The 17,639-nt window shown below is 41.7% G+C and overlaps 1 protein-coding gene across 1 annotated transcript in view; it reads right to left on the bottom strand.

The window, feature by feature from the left end:
* Nucleotides 1-17,639, bottom strand: part of STAT3 (signal transducer and activator of transcription 3) — a 177,405-nt gene that overhangs the window by 47,108 nt on the left and 112,658 nt on the right. The window contains exons 9-11 of the mRNA XM_077459528.1: nucleotides 12,593-12,751; nucleotides 3,584-3,676; nucleotides 1,958-2,017 (exon numbers count right to left, since the gene is read on the bottom strand). Coding sequence (XP_077315654.1) covers nucleotides 1,958-2,017; nucleotides 3,584-3,676; nucleotides 12,593-12,751 — 312 coding nt within the window. The remainder of the gene's footprint in view (nucleotides 1-1,957; nucleotides 2,018-3,583; nucleotides 3,677-12,592; nucleotides 12,752-17,639) is intronic.

Raw genomic sequence — 17,639 nt, 5'->3', positions numbered from 1 at the left:
AAGAATACGTGGCATAAAGGAGAAGGTTGATTACTGGTTGGAAACCCTCATTGACTACTGTTATAAAGGGAAGGTCTCAGAACTCATTCCGTCCCCAAAGATAAAATCTCTTGAGGACACGTTAAAGAGGATTCTGTTTAACATTTTTCCTGACTCCAGTAGGTTACAGTGTGGTGGAAAATGTTGTTTTGAGTCTTCTGTTGGTCAAGAAAGGAGCATTGGAGAAGGCATCCGCCTAAGTGAGGCATTTCAGAATTTTTTTAGTCCTCGCCGCCCAGGGCTGTCAGCTTCCACATCCCATTGGCAGCATCTGCATCACATAGTGGACGATTACCTCGGGGCCAAAACAGAGAATGAAGAGCTTTCCAGCTGACGAGCCACTGACTTCCTGGGTCATGAGAATAGACCACTGGCCAGAACTTGCCCAGTAAGCTATTGAGTGGTTGGGCTGCCCTGCATCCAGCGTGCTTTAAGAATGGGCATTCAGTGTTGCAGGAAGTTTAGTTACTGATCACAGAACACGTCTTTCCACAGACTCTGTGGACCGTTTGACTTTTATAAAAAGGAGTCCTGGATTACCAGTTATGAAGCCCGTGATGCCGATATCACTGATTAAGTCTTTTTGGGATGTGGAATCTCTGCAGGACTTCGAGGCTGCCTAGCTTTGAGGGTGTTCTATCCTTTCATCTGGAAGAATGTTTTTGGTATAGGTTTCATGGGCACAATTAACACAAAAAGACCAAATTATTGTGTGACAGGTGCATATCATTGCAATTTTTACAGCAAGACCAATTACCTCTATAGGGTTACAGTGGTAAGGCACCACCGACACCCAAAGACCAATTTTTATGCACCCGTTACGTCTTTCCAGAGTCAAAGTGACACCAAAATGTATCCAAAAAATCTCTAACCTTGTTCCCAGTGCACTACATTGTGGCCTCATCATACACACTGGCTCCCCAGCAAAATAAAGGCAGCTTGCAGGGAAAATGAATTTTTTTTGGCTTTATAAATGCAATTATTGAATTTTTTATTTTTATGCTTTCACAAAAAAAAAAAAAAAAAAAAATCACTGCTCATTTAAAAAAAAAATGATGTTTTTCACAACTTTTTTTTATTGATACATGTCCCCCAGGGCAGGTCCCGGACCCCTAACACCATTGTATGCCCAATTACTTGCATATAAGCCTTCAAAATGGACACATGATTTTTGATGTTTGGGTCCCATTGACTTTAATGGGGTTTGTTATTCGGATCTGTTCTTTCGTGATGTTCGAAAGTTCTGGTGCGAACTGAACAGGGGTCCGTTCGGCCCATCCCTATAAAAGGATAACCAATGGAACATTTTAAACCACTCAAATCCTGTTCTTTAGACTTTAAACGTCTGCCCAGAGATCCTAAGGCCTCATGCACAATGACTTAGCCCAGCTGCATGAGACTACATCTTCTAGCTGCAGGCAGAGAGCACAAAGTGCACCCAAATTCTATAAGAGGCTGACAGATGCTGCAACTAGACGGTGCACCTAGAGGTACTTGCGTTCAGGGCAGTATGTGCCAAAGGACAAATGCTGAGAATGCAGACTACTTGCGCGCCAAGCATTGGTCCCTGGGCTCATACTGTTATGTGCACTATCCATGTTGCAGAGGCCGTCAGTCAGTGTGACAAGCTACCTGTGGTCACTGGCTCTGGCTTTCCTCCTTCATGCACCTCAATACTGATTGGTGAGTCTGCACAAAAGGTTAGAAGGGGTGGACCAGAGTTAGTGACAATGGTTTTAAAAGTTATGCTTTAAAACCTCATACATATTGCCTACATTAAAATGCACACATTTAATAATTTATGGTTCATTGCTCTTAGGTTTGGTAAATGGACAACACAGAAACATGTAAAAAAAAAAAAAAAAAAAAATGTATATATATATATTAGTGTGTGTGTATCTAAGTCATAATGATTTACTTATCAATGCAGACTTTGATTTTCAGTTGGTAATTGAGCTCAGGAAACTTGACCAGAAGTCTGTTAAAAGAAAGAAAGAAAAATCGTAACTATATACAATTATGACTACATGCAGAGAAAGCAACAACTATATCGTAGTAATTAAGAATTGGATGCAAAATTAAGCAGCGGAACAGAAAAAAAAAAAAATTCATTCACCCAAACTGGGTAAAGTAATGAAACCATTTTTTAATTTGGCTCCATGGGTTACTTTGGAAAAGATTTACCTTCTATCTAGTGTTGTGCCCTGAAGACTTAAATGTCAAGTTGTCCATTGCTGGTCCATTTTTAGGATTGAATGACAGCAAGTATTATTCATTCCTCAACTCATTCCTGTAAGCTCAAGTTTTCATGGGCATACACCCTAGGGGCGAGTCACCAAGCTGACTTGGATGTACTGTAGAATACAGCAGAAAGAGATACTGACATATCTGCAGCACTCTCTGTTGTATGGAAGACTGCCCACCTCTGAAAGAAGACGATGACAGTGGGGTAGATTTACAAAAACTGTTGCACTCAGAATCTGGTGAAACTGTCCATAGTAGCCAATCAGCTTCTAACTTCAGCTTGTTCAATTAAGCTTTGGTAAATAAACCTGGAAGTGAAGGCAGAAAGACTGAGTAGTCCAAGTCTGCCCATTTTACAATTTGCTTTGCTATCCCACCTCCCTAAATACCTACCCAAGTCCTTAATTGATACAGCAGTGTGCACAGCTGGATCTCTTCTCTCCTACTCTTCACACCTGCCCCTGCTGCTGTGAAATTTTGTGAGGAGGAAGCGAGGGCAGGGCCAAGGTGCACGAGCATGGCTCCACAGACACACATCTTGGGAGCGAGCATGCACGTTTGCCCCCATAACAAGCAGCTTGCTATGGGGGCATATGGAGAAGAGGAGGAGCCAAGATCGCCAGTGGTGGACCCCAGCACAGGAGAATTGGGGCCACTATGTGCAATAGCATTGCACAGAGCAGGTGAGTGGAACATGTTTATTATTTTAATTTTTTTTTTTAAAAAGCCTCTACAGTCACTTTAAAAATTGAAAACAGTTTGAAAAAAAACGTATTAGTATTTTTCAGACGCATCTCTAAATCCAAAAATGTAAATAAGTCTATATTTCTAATTTTAGAATATTTTGGGCATCAGCAGGAAAAAAAATAATAATAATTTTACGATTATAATAGGATAATTTCCTATTATTCGATAGAAGTGACTATTACAAACACAGGGCAGTGATCTGAAAAGATCTATTCTGTAAACTGATACATAAATCTTTACACAATCTTTAATTGGTTTATTGCATCGTTGCACTTCACCCACATTTTGGCTGCATTGCAAGGTACCCATGGTTTTCTTGTGGGTTGGCAGAGACTTGCCATGAACTACGGATTATGCCCCATGGTTTTGGTGCACTTTCTGAAACTGCACGAAAAGTCATGCATGCAGGAGTTTTAGTGCGCTTTCTGAAAGAGCACCAAAACCGTGGGACATAATAGAAGTTCGCTAACCCGCACAAAAATGTACACTACACCGGTGGTGTGGGAGAAGCGCACTGGTTAAGTGCAAAAGAAGCCTTATTCCTTGAACCAACCTGACTTTAGTAGTGAATTGAACTCCTGTCTTGATCACTAGAGGGCGATCTGGGTGCATTGGCATACATGGCTGTCTCTCCACCACAAATGCACTGTTCAAAAGAAAGAAAAAAAAATACAAAAACAAATCGTTAGACCTATTTCAAATGAATTTTGCTCTGCACACGTCTTTTACTATTTAAATTGCCAGCTTGATTTGAACATGATTACATTTGCAATAATAAACTCCATATTTTGGATTTTGCTTTGCTTTTTGAGATTCTACTGTCTACACACAAACATTGATATGAATATGCTGGCAAGTCTCAGTGATGCAATCTCAGAAAGCATGGAGCTAGGGGGAATGGGCCAATTCTGTCTATTAGGGTGGGGCAAAAAGGGAGTGAAAACATTGTTTGGAAGTTTCCCTAATCTTTAAAATAAACCTGAGAAGTCTGTAGGATGCTACTTATTGCTCAAACTGCACAAACTTCATAGATGTGATAATGAATCACTGCTACCAGTGCTCTGCACATCAGAAAAGCTGAACCCAAGGAACAAAAGCTTTTCTTTAACTATTGTATATGTTACATACATAGTTAGTCAGGTTGAAAAAAGACAAGTCCATGCAGTTCAAAAAAATAAAATAATTATATATATATATATATATATATATATATATATATATATATATATATATATATATATATATATATATATATATATATATATATATATATATAAAATTAAATATCATACCAGCCCATATACCCAATTCTATACCCACAGTTGATCCAGAGGAAGGCAAAAAAAAACCAGCAGAGCATGATCCAATTTGCTATAGCAGGGGAAAAAATTCCTTCCTGATCCCCCCCGAGAGGCAATCGGATTTTTATGTATTATGTACACTTAGGAAATAATCCAGGCCCTTCTTAAAGCAATCCACTGAGCTGGCCATAACCACCTCTGCAGGGAGTCTATTCCACATTTTCACAGCTCTTACTGTGAAGAAACCTTTCCGTATTTGGAGATGAAATCTCTTTTCCTCTAGACGTAGAGTGCCCCCTTGTCCTCTTTGTTGACTGTAAAGTGAATAACTCAACACCAAGTTCCCTATATGGACCCCTTATATATTTGTACATGTTGATCATATCCCCCCTTAATCTCCTCTTATCAAGAGTGAATAAATTCAGTTCCTCTAATCTTTCCTTATAGCTGAGCTCCTCCATACCTCTTATCAGTTTGGTTGCCCTTTCTCTGCACTTTCTCCAGTTCACCGATATCCTGTTTGAGAACTGGTGCCCAAAACTGAACTGCATATTCCAGATGAGGTCTTACTAATGATTTGAACAGGGGCAAAATGATAGCTCTCTCTCTGGAGTACATACCTCTCTTAATACAAGAAAGGACTTTGCTCGCTTTGTAAACCGCAGCCTGGCATTGCATGCTATTATTGAGCTTATGATCTACCAAAACCCCCAGATCCTTCTCCACTATGGATTCCCCCAGTTGTACTCCCCCTAGCGTGTATGATGCATGCATATTCTTAGCCCCCAAGTGCATAACTTTACATTTCTCAACATTAAACCTCATCTGCCACATAGTCGCCCAATTAGACAGAGCATTGAGGTCGGCTTGTAAATTGGAGACATCCTGTTAGGAGGTTATTCCACTGCATAGCTTGGTGTCATCTGCAAAGACGGAAATGTTACTTTTGATCCCAGACCAAATATCATTGATAAAGATATTAAAAAGTAAGGGTCCCAGCACTGAACCTTGGGGTACACCACTGATAACCTTAGACCATTCAGAGTAAGAATCATTAACCACTACTCTCTGAATTCTGTCTTTTAGCCAGTTTTCTATCTATTTACAAACTGATATTTCCAAACCTGTAGACTTTACCTTACACATGAGCCGTGTGTGCGGAACAGTATCGAACGATTTTGCAAAATCCAAATATATCACGTCCACCGCCACCCCTCTGTCCAAGGTTTTATTTACCACCTCATGAAAAGAAATCAGGTTTGTCTGACAACTTCTGTCTTTCATGAATCCATGCTGTCTGTTGCTCAAAATATTTTTATCCTGCAAGAACTCGTCTATGTGGTCTTTTATTAATCCCTCCAGTATCTTCCCAACTATAGAAGTTAAACTAACGGGTCTATAATTGCTTGATAAAGACTTTGTTCTCTTTTTAAATATAGGCACCACATTGGCCCTGCGCCAATCCAGTGGTACTATTCCTGTCATTAATGAGTCCCTAAAAATGAGATACAATGGCTTTGAAATGACAGAGCTCAATTCTTTTAGGATCCGTGGGTGGATGCCATCAGGTCCAGGTGCTTTATCCACCTTTATTCTGTCCAAATACTTCTAGACCATATCACTTTTGAGCCATTGTGGATTTGGGGCTGTGTCAGTACCACCCCCATTGTGGACATGAGCTCCCCCATGCTCCTTTGTATACACAGAGCTGAAGAAAGTATTTCATAAGTTAGCCTTCTCTTTGTCCCCAGTCACCCACTCCAGATTATTTCGTAAAGGGCCTACATGCTCAGACTTGACCTTTTTACTATTAATATATTTGAAGAATTTTTGGGGGTTTGTCCTACTATCTTTTGCAATCTGTCTTTCATTTTGAATCTTTGCATCCTTGATTTCCTTTTTACATATTCTGTTATATTCCTTGTAACATTTAAATGACACTAGCGTTCCTTCATTTTTATATTTTTTAAAAGCTCTTTTTTTTATAGCTTTTTTTTTAACTTTGGCCGTGAGCCACATCGGTTTTATTTTTAACCTTTTAAACTTATTGCCCATGGGAATATACTTTACCGTGAGATCACAAACAGTCTTTTTGAAGAATTCCCATTTCTGTTCTGTGCCCATTGGTGCCAATATTCTCTCCCAGTCTAAGTCCTGGAGAGCAGACCTCATCCTTGGAAAATTTGCTCTCTTGAAATTAAGTGTTTTTATCTTTCCGTATGCGATTTTTGCTTACAGCGAACATGAAATGAAATCATGTTATGGTCACTGCTACCCAGATGTTCCTTTATCTGAACATTAGTAATACGTTCTGCATGGTTTGAGATTACCAGGTCCAACAGAGCATCATTCCTAGTTGGGGCCTCAATAAACTGTACCATAAAAATTTCCTGTAATAGGTTTACAAATTTTTGCCCTTTAACTGTCCCAGCAGTGCCATTACCCCAGTCAATTTCTGGGTAGTTAAAATCCCCCATTATTATCACTGTCCCAGCCCTTGCAGCCCTTTCTATCTGTGCAAGGAGCTGAGTCTCCGCCTCCTCATTAACATTGGGTGGTCTATAACAAACTCCAATGATTAACTTTGAACTACGCACATCTGTATGCAGTTCCACCCATAATGCTTCAGACTCATCACACTCTCCGTCCACCAGGTCCTTTTTCTCACTCGCTTTGAGATCACTTCTCACATACAGACAGACCCCTCCACCTTTCCTTTTTACTCTGTCTTTCCGAAAAGAGTGCATAGCCAGGAATATTAATAGCCCAGTTATGTGAGGAATGAAGCCAAGTTTCAGCAATATCGATTACATCATAGCTCTCCTGATGCACCAGAGCTTCCAACTCGCCTATTTTGCTTGGCAGACTTCTGGCATTGGCGAACAAACACTTTAATGTATTAATACATTTTGACCGGTCGCATACTATCCTCTTGGGTGTTCCAAGATTACAACTAGGACCTGCCACCATATCCACCTTGGGTTTAAGCGCTTTGGTTACCCCACCACTAATACCCCTAATATTACCCTCTGGAATATGCTCCACGCTGACTATCTCTATCCCTGAACCCCCCCCATCGCCTACTTTTTGGCCATCCTTAATCCCAGCTGATCTGCACCCTCCTCATTTAGGTGCAGTCCGTCCCTTCTATAGTACCGGTTATATGGTGTTACTACACCAGCTTTTGAGCCACTTGTTTACTTCAATAATCTCCCTCTTCCTTTCTGGTGTGGCTCGATGTACTGGTAGTATTCATGAGAATACTATCTTGGAGGTCCTTTTTCTCAATTTAGCTCCCAAGTCCCTAAAATCATTCTTTAGGACACTCCATCTGCCTCTGACTTTGTCATTGGTACCAACGTGCACCATGACAGCTGGGTCTTCCCCAGCCCCTCCCAGTAATCTGTCCACCAGATCTGTGATGTGCCGAACCCGAGCGCCCGGCAGACAACATACAGTTCGGCACTTCAGGTTGTTGTTACAGATTGGCCTCTCTGTCCTCCTAAGAATTGAGCCCCCTACCACCAGAATCTGTCTTTTATTTCCCTTCGCTCCCCCCCACCCCATTCTCACTGGAGAAGTTCTTCTCCTGGCAGCTAGGAGAATCCCTCAGCTCCAGCAGTGCTGGTCCCTGACTGGGATCACCAATGTCACTCAATGGAGCGTACTTATTGGGATGCTCCAGCCCTGGATCGGCCTCCCTGGCACTTGCCCCTCTACCCTTCCCGACTGTCACCCATCTACTCTCTGCTAGTGCCTGCACCTCTGTCTCCGTCCACCTCTGTGCTGGCCCCTGCCGTGTACGTTCCTGGCTCTCATTTAGGGTGGAGGGTCCTCTCGGTGCTGACAGTTGCTTCCCCAGATTCAGAACCTGGGCTTCCAGGGAAACAATGTGCTTACATTTTGCACAGCAGTATTCACCCTCGATCAGATGTCCAAGGAACGCATACATGCATGCGTGTATGTGTTAATGGACACAGGATACAAATCTACATTGTGTGCATCAAACACTTTACAGACCAAAGCAAAGCAGCGACGACATAATTACTTGACTGCACATAGCCTGTGCAGAGAGTGGAGCTGTGGGTAGGATCCAGCAGGTCATCCCATTACAGGCTATCTGCAGAAAATTACAGGAGGGGGGCAAGTACAAGGCCAATCACCCTGCACAAGAATGGTGAGCAGCAGTGACTGGTCTTTATTACAGGAAATTCTTAGGTAGAGGCAAAGTGTAGGAGTTGTTTCAAGATGGACTACGGTGAAAATCTAGAAAAATTACTTAAAGAGGGATTCCACCTAAAAAAAATATTAAAAGCCAGCAGCAGCTATAAATACTACAGCTGCTGACTTTTAATAAATGGACACTCACCTGTCCCGGGTTCCAGCGATGCTGAGGCCGATCGATCGCTCGGCTCTCGGCTGCTGCCGCCACCATTCTAGGTGAGGGAATCAGGAAGTGAAGCGAATCGGCTTCACTTCCCGGTTCCCTACTGCGCATGCGCGAGTCGCGCAGCGCAATAGGAATTGTCCACGCTGTCACTGGGACCCGTGTGTGTCCCAGCAGACAGCGCGGCAGGACAGGAAATGACAGACTTCCATGGGAGTCTATGCCCGGAAGTGGGTGTAAATACCTGTCTTTGACAGGTATCTCCACCCCCCTCCCCCCTGTAAGGTGCCAATTGTGACACCGGAGGGGGGGAGGGTTCCGATCAGCGGAAGTTCCACTTTAGGGTGGAACCCCGCTTTAAAGGACACCAAGTTTCAAGTAAAAACTAGGGACGCACCAAATGGGTTTTTTGGTGCCAAAACCGATACAGAAAATAAATCTTCCTTGATCCCGAAAACCGAAACAGCACTGATACCAAAATTTACTGTTTTTAAAAAATATTTTTATACAGGAGATGGGTCAGAGACTGCAGGCATGCTACAGGAGATGGGTCAGAGACTGCAGGCATGCTACAGGAGATGGGTCAGAGACTGCAGGCATGCTACAGGAGATGGGTCAGAGACTGCAGGCATGCTACAGGAGACCAATGCAGCCTCACCAGTGCCCATCATATGCAGCCTCACCAGTGCCCATCATATGCAGCCTCACTGTGCCCAGCAGCCTACCAGTGCCCGTCATGTAGCCTACCTGTGCCTCACCAGTGCATATAAACACACACATATACATTATATATATATATTTTATAAACATACACACATAAAAGCATGCACACACAGATGCATACAAACACACAATTATATATATATATAAACAGTCTTTAAAAATTTGCAGCTGCAGCTCTGTACCTTCAATCTCAATGCTGGGTACTGCACTGTAGGTGGAGGCAGAGAGCACAGCACACACTGCTAGACATCTCCCCCTTGCTTTTTCCCTTTCACAGTAAACAGCGTGACCAAGCTCCTGCACAGCCGATTTACACATCGGCTGAGGAGCCATATGCAGCCCCCGTAGGGGAGAGGGGGACATTACAGCGAGACCCCAAGGGCCACCTGCAACATGGGTGAACAGAGACGGAGGGGAGGAGGAGAGTAAAGATGGGTGCTCCAGAATGACACCCCCGTGATGAGTGGCACCAGGGCCAAGCCCAGCAGACCCCACCCCATTTTCGGCACCAGTATCGGTGGAAATTCTTTCGGCTTTTTTCTCCAAAAGGGCCATTTTCGGCTGATATGTTTAGGCGGCCGAAATTTCGGTGCATCCCTAGTAAAAGCGTAGAAGACTCATATGTATTACTATCTGCGTTGCCTGGAGTAAGCTGGTCAGCTTGGCAGACCGACAAATGGAAATTGCAGTAATGACAGTCTTTTTCCTTAAAGACAGGTTCAAATACTTATATGGAAAAAAAAACGAACATTTAATGCTTTAAAAATAGTGATCTGTTCCTTAAAGTGATTATAAGAAAGGAAAAGAGTTTTTTTTTTATCCTAATGCACTCTGAAGTGACCCCAGCCCCCCTCCCTAACACTTACCCATCTCCTGTATCAATCCAGGGCTGTGACCAGTGTCAGTTCTTCTCTCCCCTCTCTGAGATCTCACAAACATGGCTGAGAGCAGTAGAAGCCATTGACTCCTGCTGCTGTCAGTCAAATGCAGTCAGTAGAGAGTAGTGGCTGGGCCAAGCCACGCTGTGTTTGTCTATAGATGCACATAGCCTGGCTTGGGATTGAGCCTGTGTGAATGCCCCTATAGCAAGCAGCTTGCTAAGGGGGCACTTGTCAAAAAGGAGTCACCAAAAGCACCAGAAGGGTACCCTAGAAGAGGAGGTTTGGGCTGTTCTGAGCAAAACCAGCTGCATAGAACAGGCAAATATAATATAAAAAAAAAAAAAAAAAAGCCATTACAGACACTTTAAAAACTTACCAGAAAGACTACAATGTGAAACAAGATGAGCACTCTATATGGCATTATGCACATACACAGCTGTAAGCTATATAAAAAAGAGGAGGTTTTCACCAGATAATACAGTTCCCATATGAGCAGTCAGTACACTGCATAAGGAAGAAGAATATGAAGCTGCTGGGTGCACATGGAATATGTTGAAATTCCAGACAGGGACAGAGGAAGGACATAAGAGGAATTTATGGCCCCATAAATCTTGCTGACCAATAATTATTGCTGCTTTCTAGCATCAGCTTTAAAGACACAACAGCCATTTGGACATACAAAATAAGCTGCTTTATATTCATTAAATCTTTCAGACTAAAATGCATAATTTACAGATTTTTTTAGAGATGGAACCTTTTTCTTTCCAGATGTATTTGGTACAAGACGTATGATGAGAGGTCTACAACTGCCTTGGACATCCAATATGTTGCTGTGCTTTTAAAGAGGATGGGGCTACCTCCAAAATATAATATAATATATATATTTATTTTCACATCAAATATAACTGTAGATGGCAGGTTGTAGTTTAGTTTTTGTTTTGGCTAGCTAGAATGCCAAGAAACATTTTGTGATTTTCAAAGGCAAAGGGTATGGCACAGGGAGAGATTTACAATCCTGTAAATCTTGGACCCCATAAATCGGTTCGGTTTTTAGCCATCTACAGGTCATTTGACATTACCATATTCATGAAACCGTGCGAATATAAAAATAAAAAAAATGTGTGTGTGTGTGTGTGTGTGTGTGTGTGTGTGTGTGTGTGTGTGTGTGTGTGTGTGTGTGTGTGTGTGTGTGTATATATATATATATATATATATATATATATATATATATATATATATATATATATATCTTTACAGTGGTAAAATTACACATTTTTGTGCCGCTCGTCAGAATATAAGTAAAACTATGCACTACGTCGTAAATCAACCCCAAAGTCTACAACCATTTTATGGGAAATATTTGTATTTTCTCTTTTTGGATAGTGATAGTGGATAGTATTTAAATGCTTTAAGTGTGCCTGGGCATTTTCTGCAGGAGCTTCAGTTTACCCTATCAGACCAAAATAATGCCCAATTGGCTTTCATAACAATCTTCCCTAGAATGTGTTCTAGAATGGGCAACAAATTTTAAGACTTTGAAAACAGGGCCTGTCTGAACAACCTAGATACTCTGCACTGCAGAATGTGTTCAAAAGTATTTTAGAATGTGTTCACAGTCGTTTAGACCTCATGCATGAGGTCATATAGGACTGTGCAAAGAGTCTGCATACTGACATTCCCTGGACCCACTGCCGCCTACAACTACTCACTGAGAAGCATTAGAAGAGGAGGCTGTAGGTGGTTGTGCACTAAGGGTTGTGTAAAGCACCAGCATGCATGACGACATATGATCCAAAGAAATGCTATCAGCGTTCAGAGCATACGTCAATGCTGATGTGGGTGTTTTACGCAACATCTGGGGCACAGCTGCCTATTCTATTGCTACTCAATAGGAGGCTGTATGCAGCGGAACCTGGAAATGTCTGCGCAATGTATGGCCTCTATATGGCAGCATGAAGTATTACCCATTAAAGATGATTCATTGAGTCAACAGTTTTTTCTGTTTACCAGTGTCTAAACCTACTGTGGGAAGCAATATAACTGAGGTTTTAGAACTTCTCCTGTCCCTAAATAGAAAATAAATAAAACCTTATTTTATAATCCTAACAAAAAAAATACAGAAAGTGAGGAAGGCAATTAGGAGTCCAGTGTAGGTCTTTTGCATTGCTTGGTTACAGAACTCTTAAACTATTGCCATTTCTGGAATGTGCAGTGGAGATGAAATACCATTTATTGCACACCAGTGTCCAGTAAGAATAAATGCCACATACCTCTTCATGAGATTCCTAAATAACTCCACAATTCTCTCTTCTAGCATAGGCCGATGCTGAATGATGGGGTCCCCCTTGTAAGAGACTTTTTGCTGCAATTCTTCCAGTTTCTTGATTTGCTGTCGGGTCTGCAGCTGAGATTCAGCCAGAGATGTTATCCTGCAGATAGGAGCATGGTAATTAATTTATTCATATCATGTTGATACTTAGAGGACACAGACACTTAGGAGGACAATAGTACAATTGGGACATTACGAATAGATCACATTCCAGTACTGAAAATCAAACTTTGCTAACCACTAGATACTTTAATGTGTATTTTTAAGAGAACGATCAATAGCCATTTATTTTAAAGTGTTAGTAAATCCACAACAGTAAAATCAGTCTGTATATGCAGTAAAGCATGCTTGTTATACTCACTATGGAACCTAAGGGGTTAATCCTCTGCATTGTGTAAAAAGGCAGTTTGATCCTGTATGCACAGATCCTCCCTGCACTGTTCCCCTGGACAAGTCCAGGTAAGACAGAGCCTTTGAAGTCACTCTAGCAGTATCCAAACTGAGCATGTGCAGAGAGGTTTTCTTGGGAGGCTGCATGTGCTCAGCACAGGGCCAATCAGCACTGTCCAGACAGACGTCCAAGAGCCCTGCAGCCTCATAGGACAGTTAATTGCAGTAAAAATAAAATAAAAAATCCTTCTACAAGCTTCACCAGGAACTGACAAATCACAAGGCTGCTATATATTGCTGATGAGAAAAAGGTAGTTATTCATATTTACTAAAATAATTGCATTTTCATGTTCTGTGTACTGTGGGAGACCGGATATAGTGAATGCAGGGTCCTGGGTTTAGTAACACTTTAAGAACGTAAAGCTTTGCAACCCCACACAAGTGATACCTTTGTTTACTGGAAACCACTGCACTATAATCAACAGCTCACCAGGTTGTCCATTAGAAAGCCTGGCCTGCCTATGGTCCACCCACCTCCATACCACAACACTGAAAGCATATACCTGATAGCAGCTGAAAATGCAGTATGCGCAAAAAGCCAGCAAGCACACCTCCATAATTTTTTTCTCTTGTTTAACCACTTCAATACAGGGCACTTATACCCCCTTCCTGCTCTCACACTGTGAATAATTGTCAGTCATATGACATTGTACCCAAAGTTTTTATAATTTTTTTTCACACAAGTAGAGCTTTCTTTTGGTGCCATTTGCCACTGGGTTTTTTATTTTTTGCGACATAAGTGAAAAAATGTTTAACGTTTCTATAACATTTTGCAAATAAGTAATTTTTGTTAAAACATTTGGGCCAAAATTTATACTGCTACATATCTTATTTGGGTTATTTTTACCAAAGTGTATATTATTTGATCTGCGTGAAAAGTTAGAGTCTTCCATCTATGATGCCAATCATTGAAAATTGATCATATCTGATGTGCTGATGGCCTGTCTCATTTGAGGCCCTGAAATGTCAGGAAAGTACAAATACCCACCAAATGACCCCTTTTTGAACCCACAATTTTAAAGTAAATAATTTTTTTTTAAAGAACTTTTTTTTTTTTACACGCACACACACACACGCCAATTTTTGTGTACTGTGGGTGGTAGCGAGCTGTTACCGCAATCTCCTTCTCAGTGTGAGGAGAACTTGGTAACAGCTCATTATCGCAGTTTTTTTTACATTCTGTGACCGGCTGTGATTGGACACAGCTAGCCACATGGTAGACAATTTAATTGGCTCTTTAACGTGATCTGGGATGGGCTGTGTCAGGGTGACAAACCCCGTCCCCGATCGGCGCTCTGCATGCCCCTAGGGCCGTGCACGAGGACAGAGCATGTGACCGGCTGTGATTGGACACAGCCGGTCGTGTGGTAGAGACATTTTTATTGGCTTACACTGATTGGGTATGGGCTGTGTCCCGAGGGAAATGCCACATCTCTGATCGCAGCGCTGCGGGCGAGAATGGGAGGATGTCATGATGTCCACCTGGGATTGGAGGGTGTTCCGGCCGGCATCATTTTACAATGGCCCGGAATGGAACTAGTTAAGCCACTGAAGTAGGTATGGAAAACATTTCCAAAAGGTGCAGCGTTTGGGGCCTTTCAGGAATAAAGGCTGATCTGAGGTTTTTAAGGTACAGGAATTTGAGTGGATCTGAGGTCTGAAGGTACATGCACTTAGGGTCTATCCACAACAGGTGCAGTGGGACTGCGTTTGGCAGCTATTCCAGCACAGTCCCCCACTGCACCTCCACTGTAAGACAAGGCAAAATGCCTGATCTTCGGTGTGGCTGGTTCATACCACTGCGTTGCAGTAGGGCGAGGGATGTGTGTGCTGGGGGAAAAAAAAAAAAAAGACGTACTGTACTCTTTTGCAGCAAAGTAAGGGTCACCACAGGTTGGCTGTTTGAATTCTATGAAATGTCACTTTGACATTTCAATAAAAGAAAAAAAAAAAAGAAAAACCGTGAGATGCGATGGTATTGGTGCATTAACACTGCACTGGTGTGACCAGACCACTCTGGTGTGAACAAGCCCTCAGGCTTATCTTGAGGTCTGTAAGGTAGAGGAATTTGTGTTTGTTACTACCATTCCCATATCAACGTAGATTACACGTTTGCTAAGAAACACCTCCAAACTTTTATTTTTATTTTTATCTACACTCCCCACTTGGCCCCAATTTCTGTAGGTTACAGATCTCAGGTCATCCCCAATCAATGACTATCAACATTTTATGTTACAGCTTTTTATTATTATTAATATACAGGATTTATATAGCACCAACAGTTTGCACAGCGCTTTACAACATGGGGCAGACAATACAACTACAATACAATTCAATACAGTAGGGATCAGAGGGCACTGCTCATTAGAGCTTACATCCAAAAATGGAGTAAATTCATTAATTTTCCTCAAAATTATTAAAAATATTCCATGATGACATGAAAGAAGTTTGAAATCTATACAAAATGTACAAAAAAATAAAAGTAAAAAAAATAAAATGAAGTCACACTCACATAAGTATTCACAGCTTTTGCCATGACACTCAAAATTTAGGTCAGGAGCATTGTTTTTCCACTGATCATCCTTGAGATGCTTCTACAAACTTGATTGGCGTCCACCAGTTGATTGGACATGATTTGGAAAGGCAAACACCGGCCTATATAAAAAGGTCCCACAGTTAACCGTGCATGTCCAAACACAAACCAAGCCATGAAGTCCAAGGAATTGTCTGTAGACCTCAGACCGGGTTGGATCAAGGCTCAAACCTGGGGAAAGGTGCAGAAACATTTCTGCAGCATTGAAGGTCCCAATATGCACAGTGGCCTCTATCATCCAAACTAAGCGATCTGGGAGAAGGGCCTTAGTCAGGGAGGTAACCAAGAACCCGATGGTCACTCTGACAGAGTATCAGTGTTTCTCTGTGGAGAGAGGAGAAACTTCCAGAACAACCACCATCTCTGCAGCACTCCACCAATCAGGTTGTATGGTAGAATGGCCAGACAGAAGTCACTCCTCAGTAAAAAGGCACGTGACAGCCAACCTGGATTTTGCCAAAAGGCACCCAAAGTACTCTAAGACCATGAAAAACAAAATTCTCTGGTCTGATGAAACAAAGATTAAACACTTTGGCCTCAATGGCAAGCGTCATGTCTGGGGGGTAAACCAGGCACCACTCATCACCTGGCCAATATCACCATGGTGGTGGCATCATGCTGTGGGGATGTTTTTCGGTGACAGGAACTGGGAGACTAGTCAGGATTAAGGGAAAGATCAATGCAGAAATGTACAGAGACATCCTTGATGAAAACCTGCTCCAGAGAACTCGACCTCAGACTGGGGCAAAGGTTCATATTTCAACAGGACAATGACCCAAGCACACAGCCAATATAACAAAGGAGTGGTTATGGGACAGCTCTGTGTAGGTCCTTGAGTGGCTCAGCCAGACCCCAGATTTGAGCCCGATTGAACATCTCTGGGGAGATCTGAAAAATAGCTGTGCACCGACACTCCCCATCTAACCTGATGGAGCTTAAGAGGTCCTGCAAAGAATGGGAGAAACTGGCCAAAAATAGGTGTGCCAAGCTTGTAGCTCATACTCAAAAAGACTTGAGGCTGTAATTGGTGCCAAAGGTGGTTCAACAAAGTATTGAGTAAAGACTGTCAATACTTGCGTACGTGGGATTTTTTTTTGGTTTTGCATTTTTAATATATTTGCAAAGATTTCAAACTTGTTTCATGTTGTCATTATGGGGTATGGTTTGTAGAATTTGGAATATAATGAATTTAATTCATTTTGGAATAAGGCTGTAACATAAAATGTGGAAAAAGTGAAGCGCTGTAAATACTTTCTGGATGCACTGTATAAGTTATGAAAATATGTGAGGACATCACTGAATTCCAGTTAGTGCTTCTGCAGTGGGGAAAAAAAAATAAATAATAAAATGACTCCTGGCATGAATGGGAGTTTGAATGCCCAAGCCAAACTGCTAGCAGAGCCAGATAAAATGGTTGTAATTTATGGTCTGGCCTTAAAGGGAACAAAGTCCCATAGTAATGAGCGTTTGGTTATTTTTCAGTACTTGCCTTACTTTTTAATGGGACAATTATTTTACACGTTTGCTCTTGCTTTTCTCCATCTAATTCTTAAATGAACGGACAGATTTGTGGATGCATGTACAGTGGGGCAAAAAAGTATTTAGTCAGCCACCGATTGTGCAAGTTCTCCCACTTAAAAAGATGAGAGGCATGTAATTGTCATCATAGGTATACCTTAAATATGAGAGATAAAATGTGGAAACAAATCCAGAAACATTGTCTGATTTTTGAAAGAATTTATTTGCAAATTATGGTGGAAAATAAGTATTTTGTCAATATCAAAAGTTAATCTCAATACTTTGTTATACATCCTTTGTTGGCAATGATAGAGGTAATGATAGAGCAAACTTACATTTTCTGTAAGTCTTCACAAGGTTATAACACTGTTGCTGGTATGTTGGCCCATTCCTCCATGCAGATCTCCTCTAGAGCAGTCATGTTTTG

Source organism: Lithobates pipiens, unplaced genomic scaffold (assembly GCF_037356315.1).
Source record: "Lithobates pipiens isolate NorthernLeopardFrog02 unplaced genomic scaffold, aLitPip1_a1.2 Scaffold_28, whole genome shotgun sequence".
Classification (NCBI taxonomy): Eukaryota; Metazoa; Chordata; class Amphibia; order Anura; family Ranidae; genus Lithobates; species Lithobates pipiens.
Note: the sequence above shows the minus strand (reverse complement) of the source record. Positions and strands in the feature narration are given on the sequence as shown.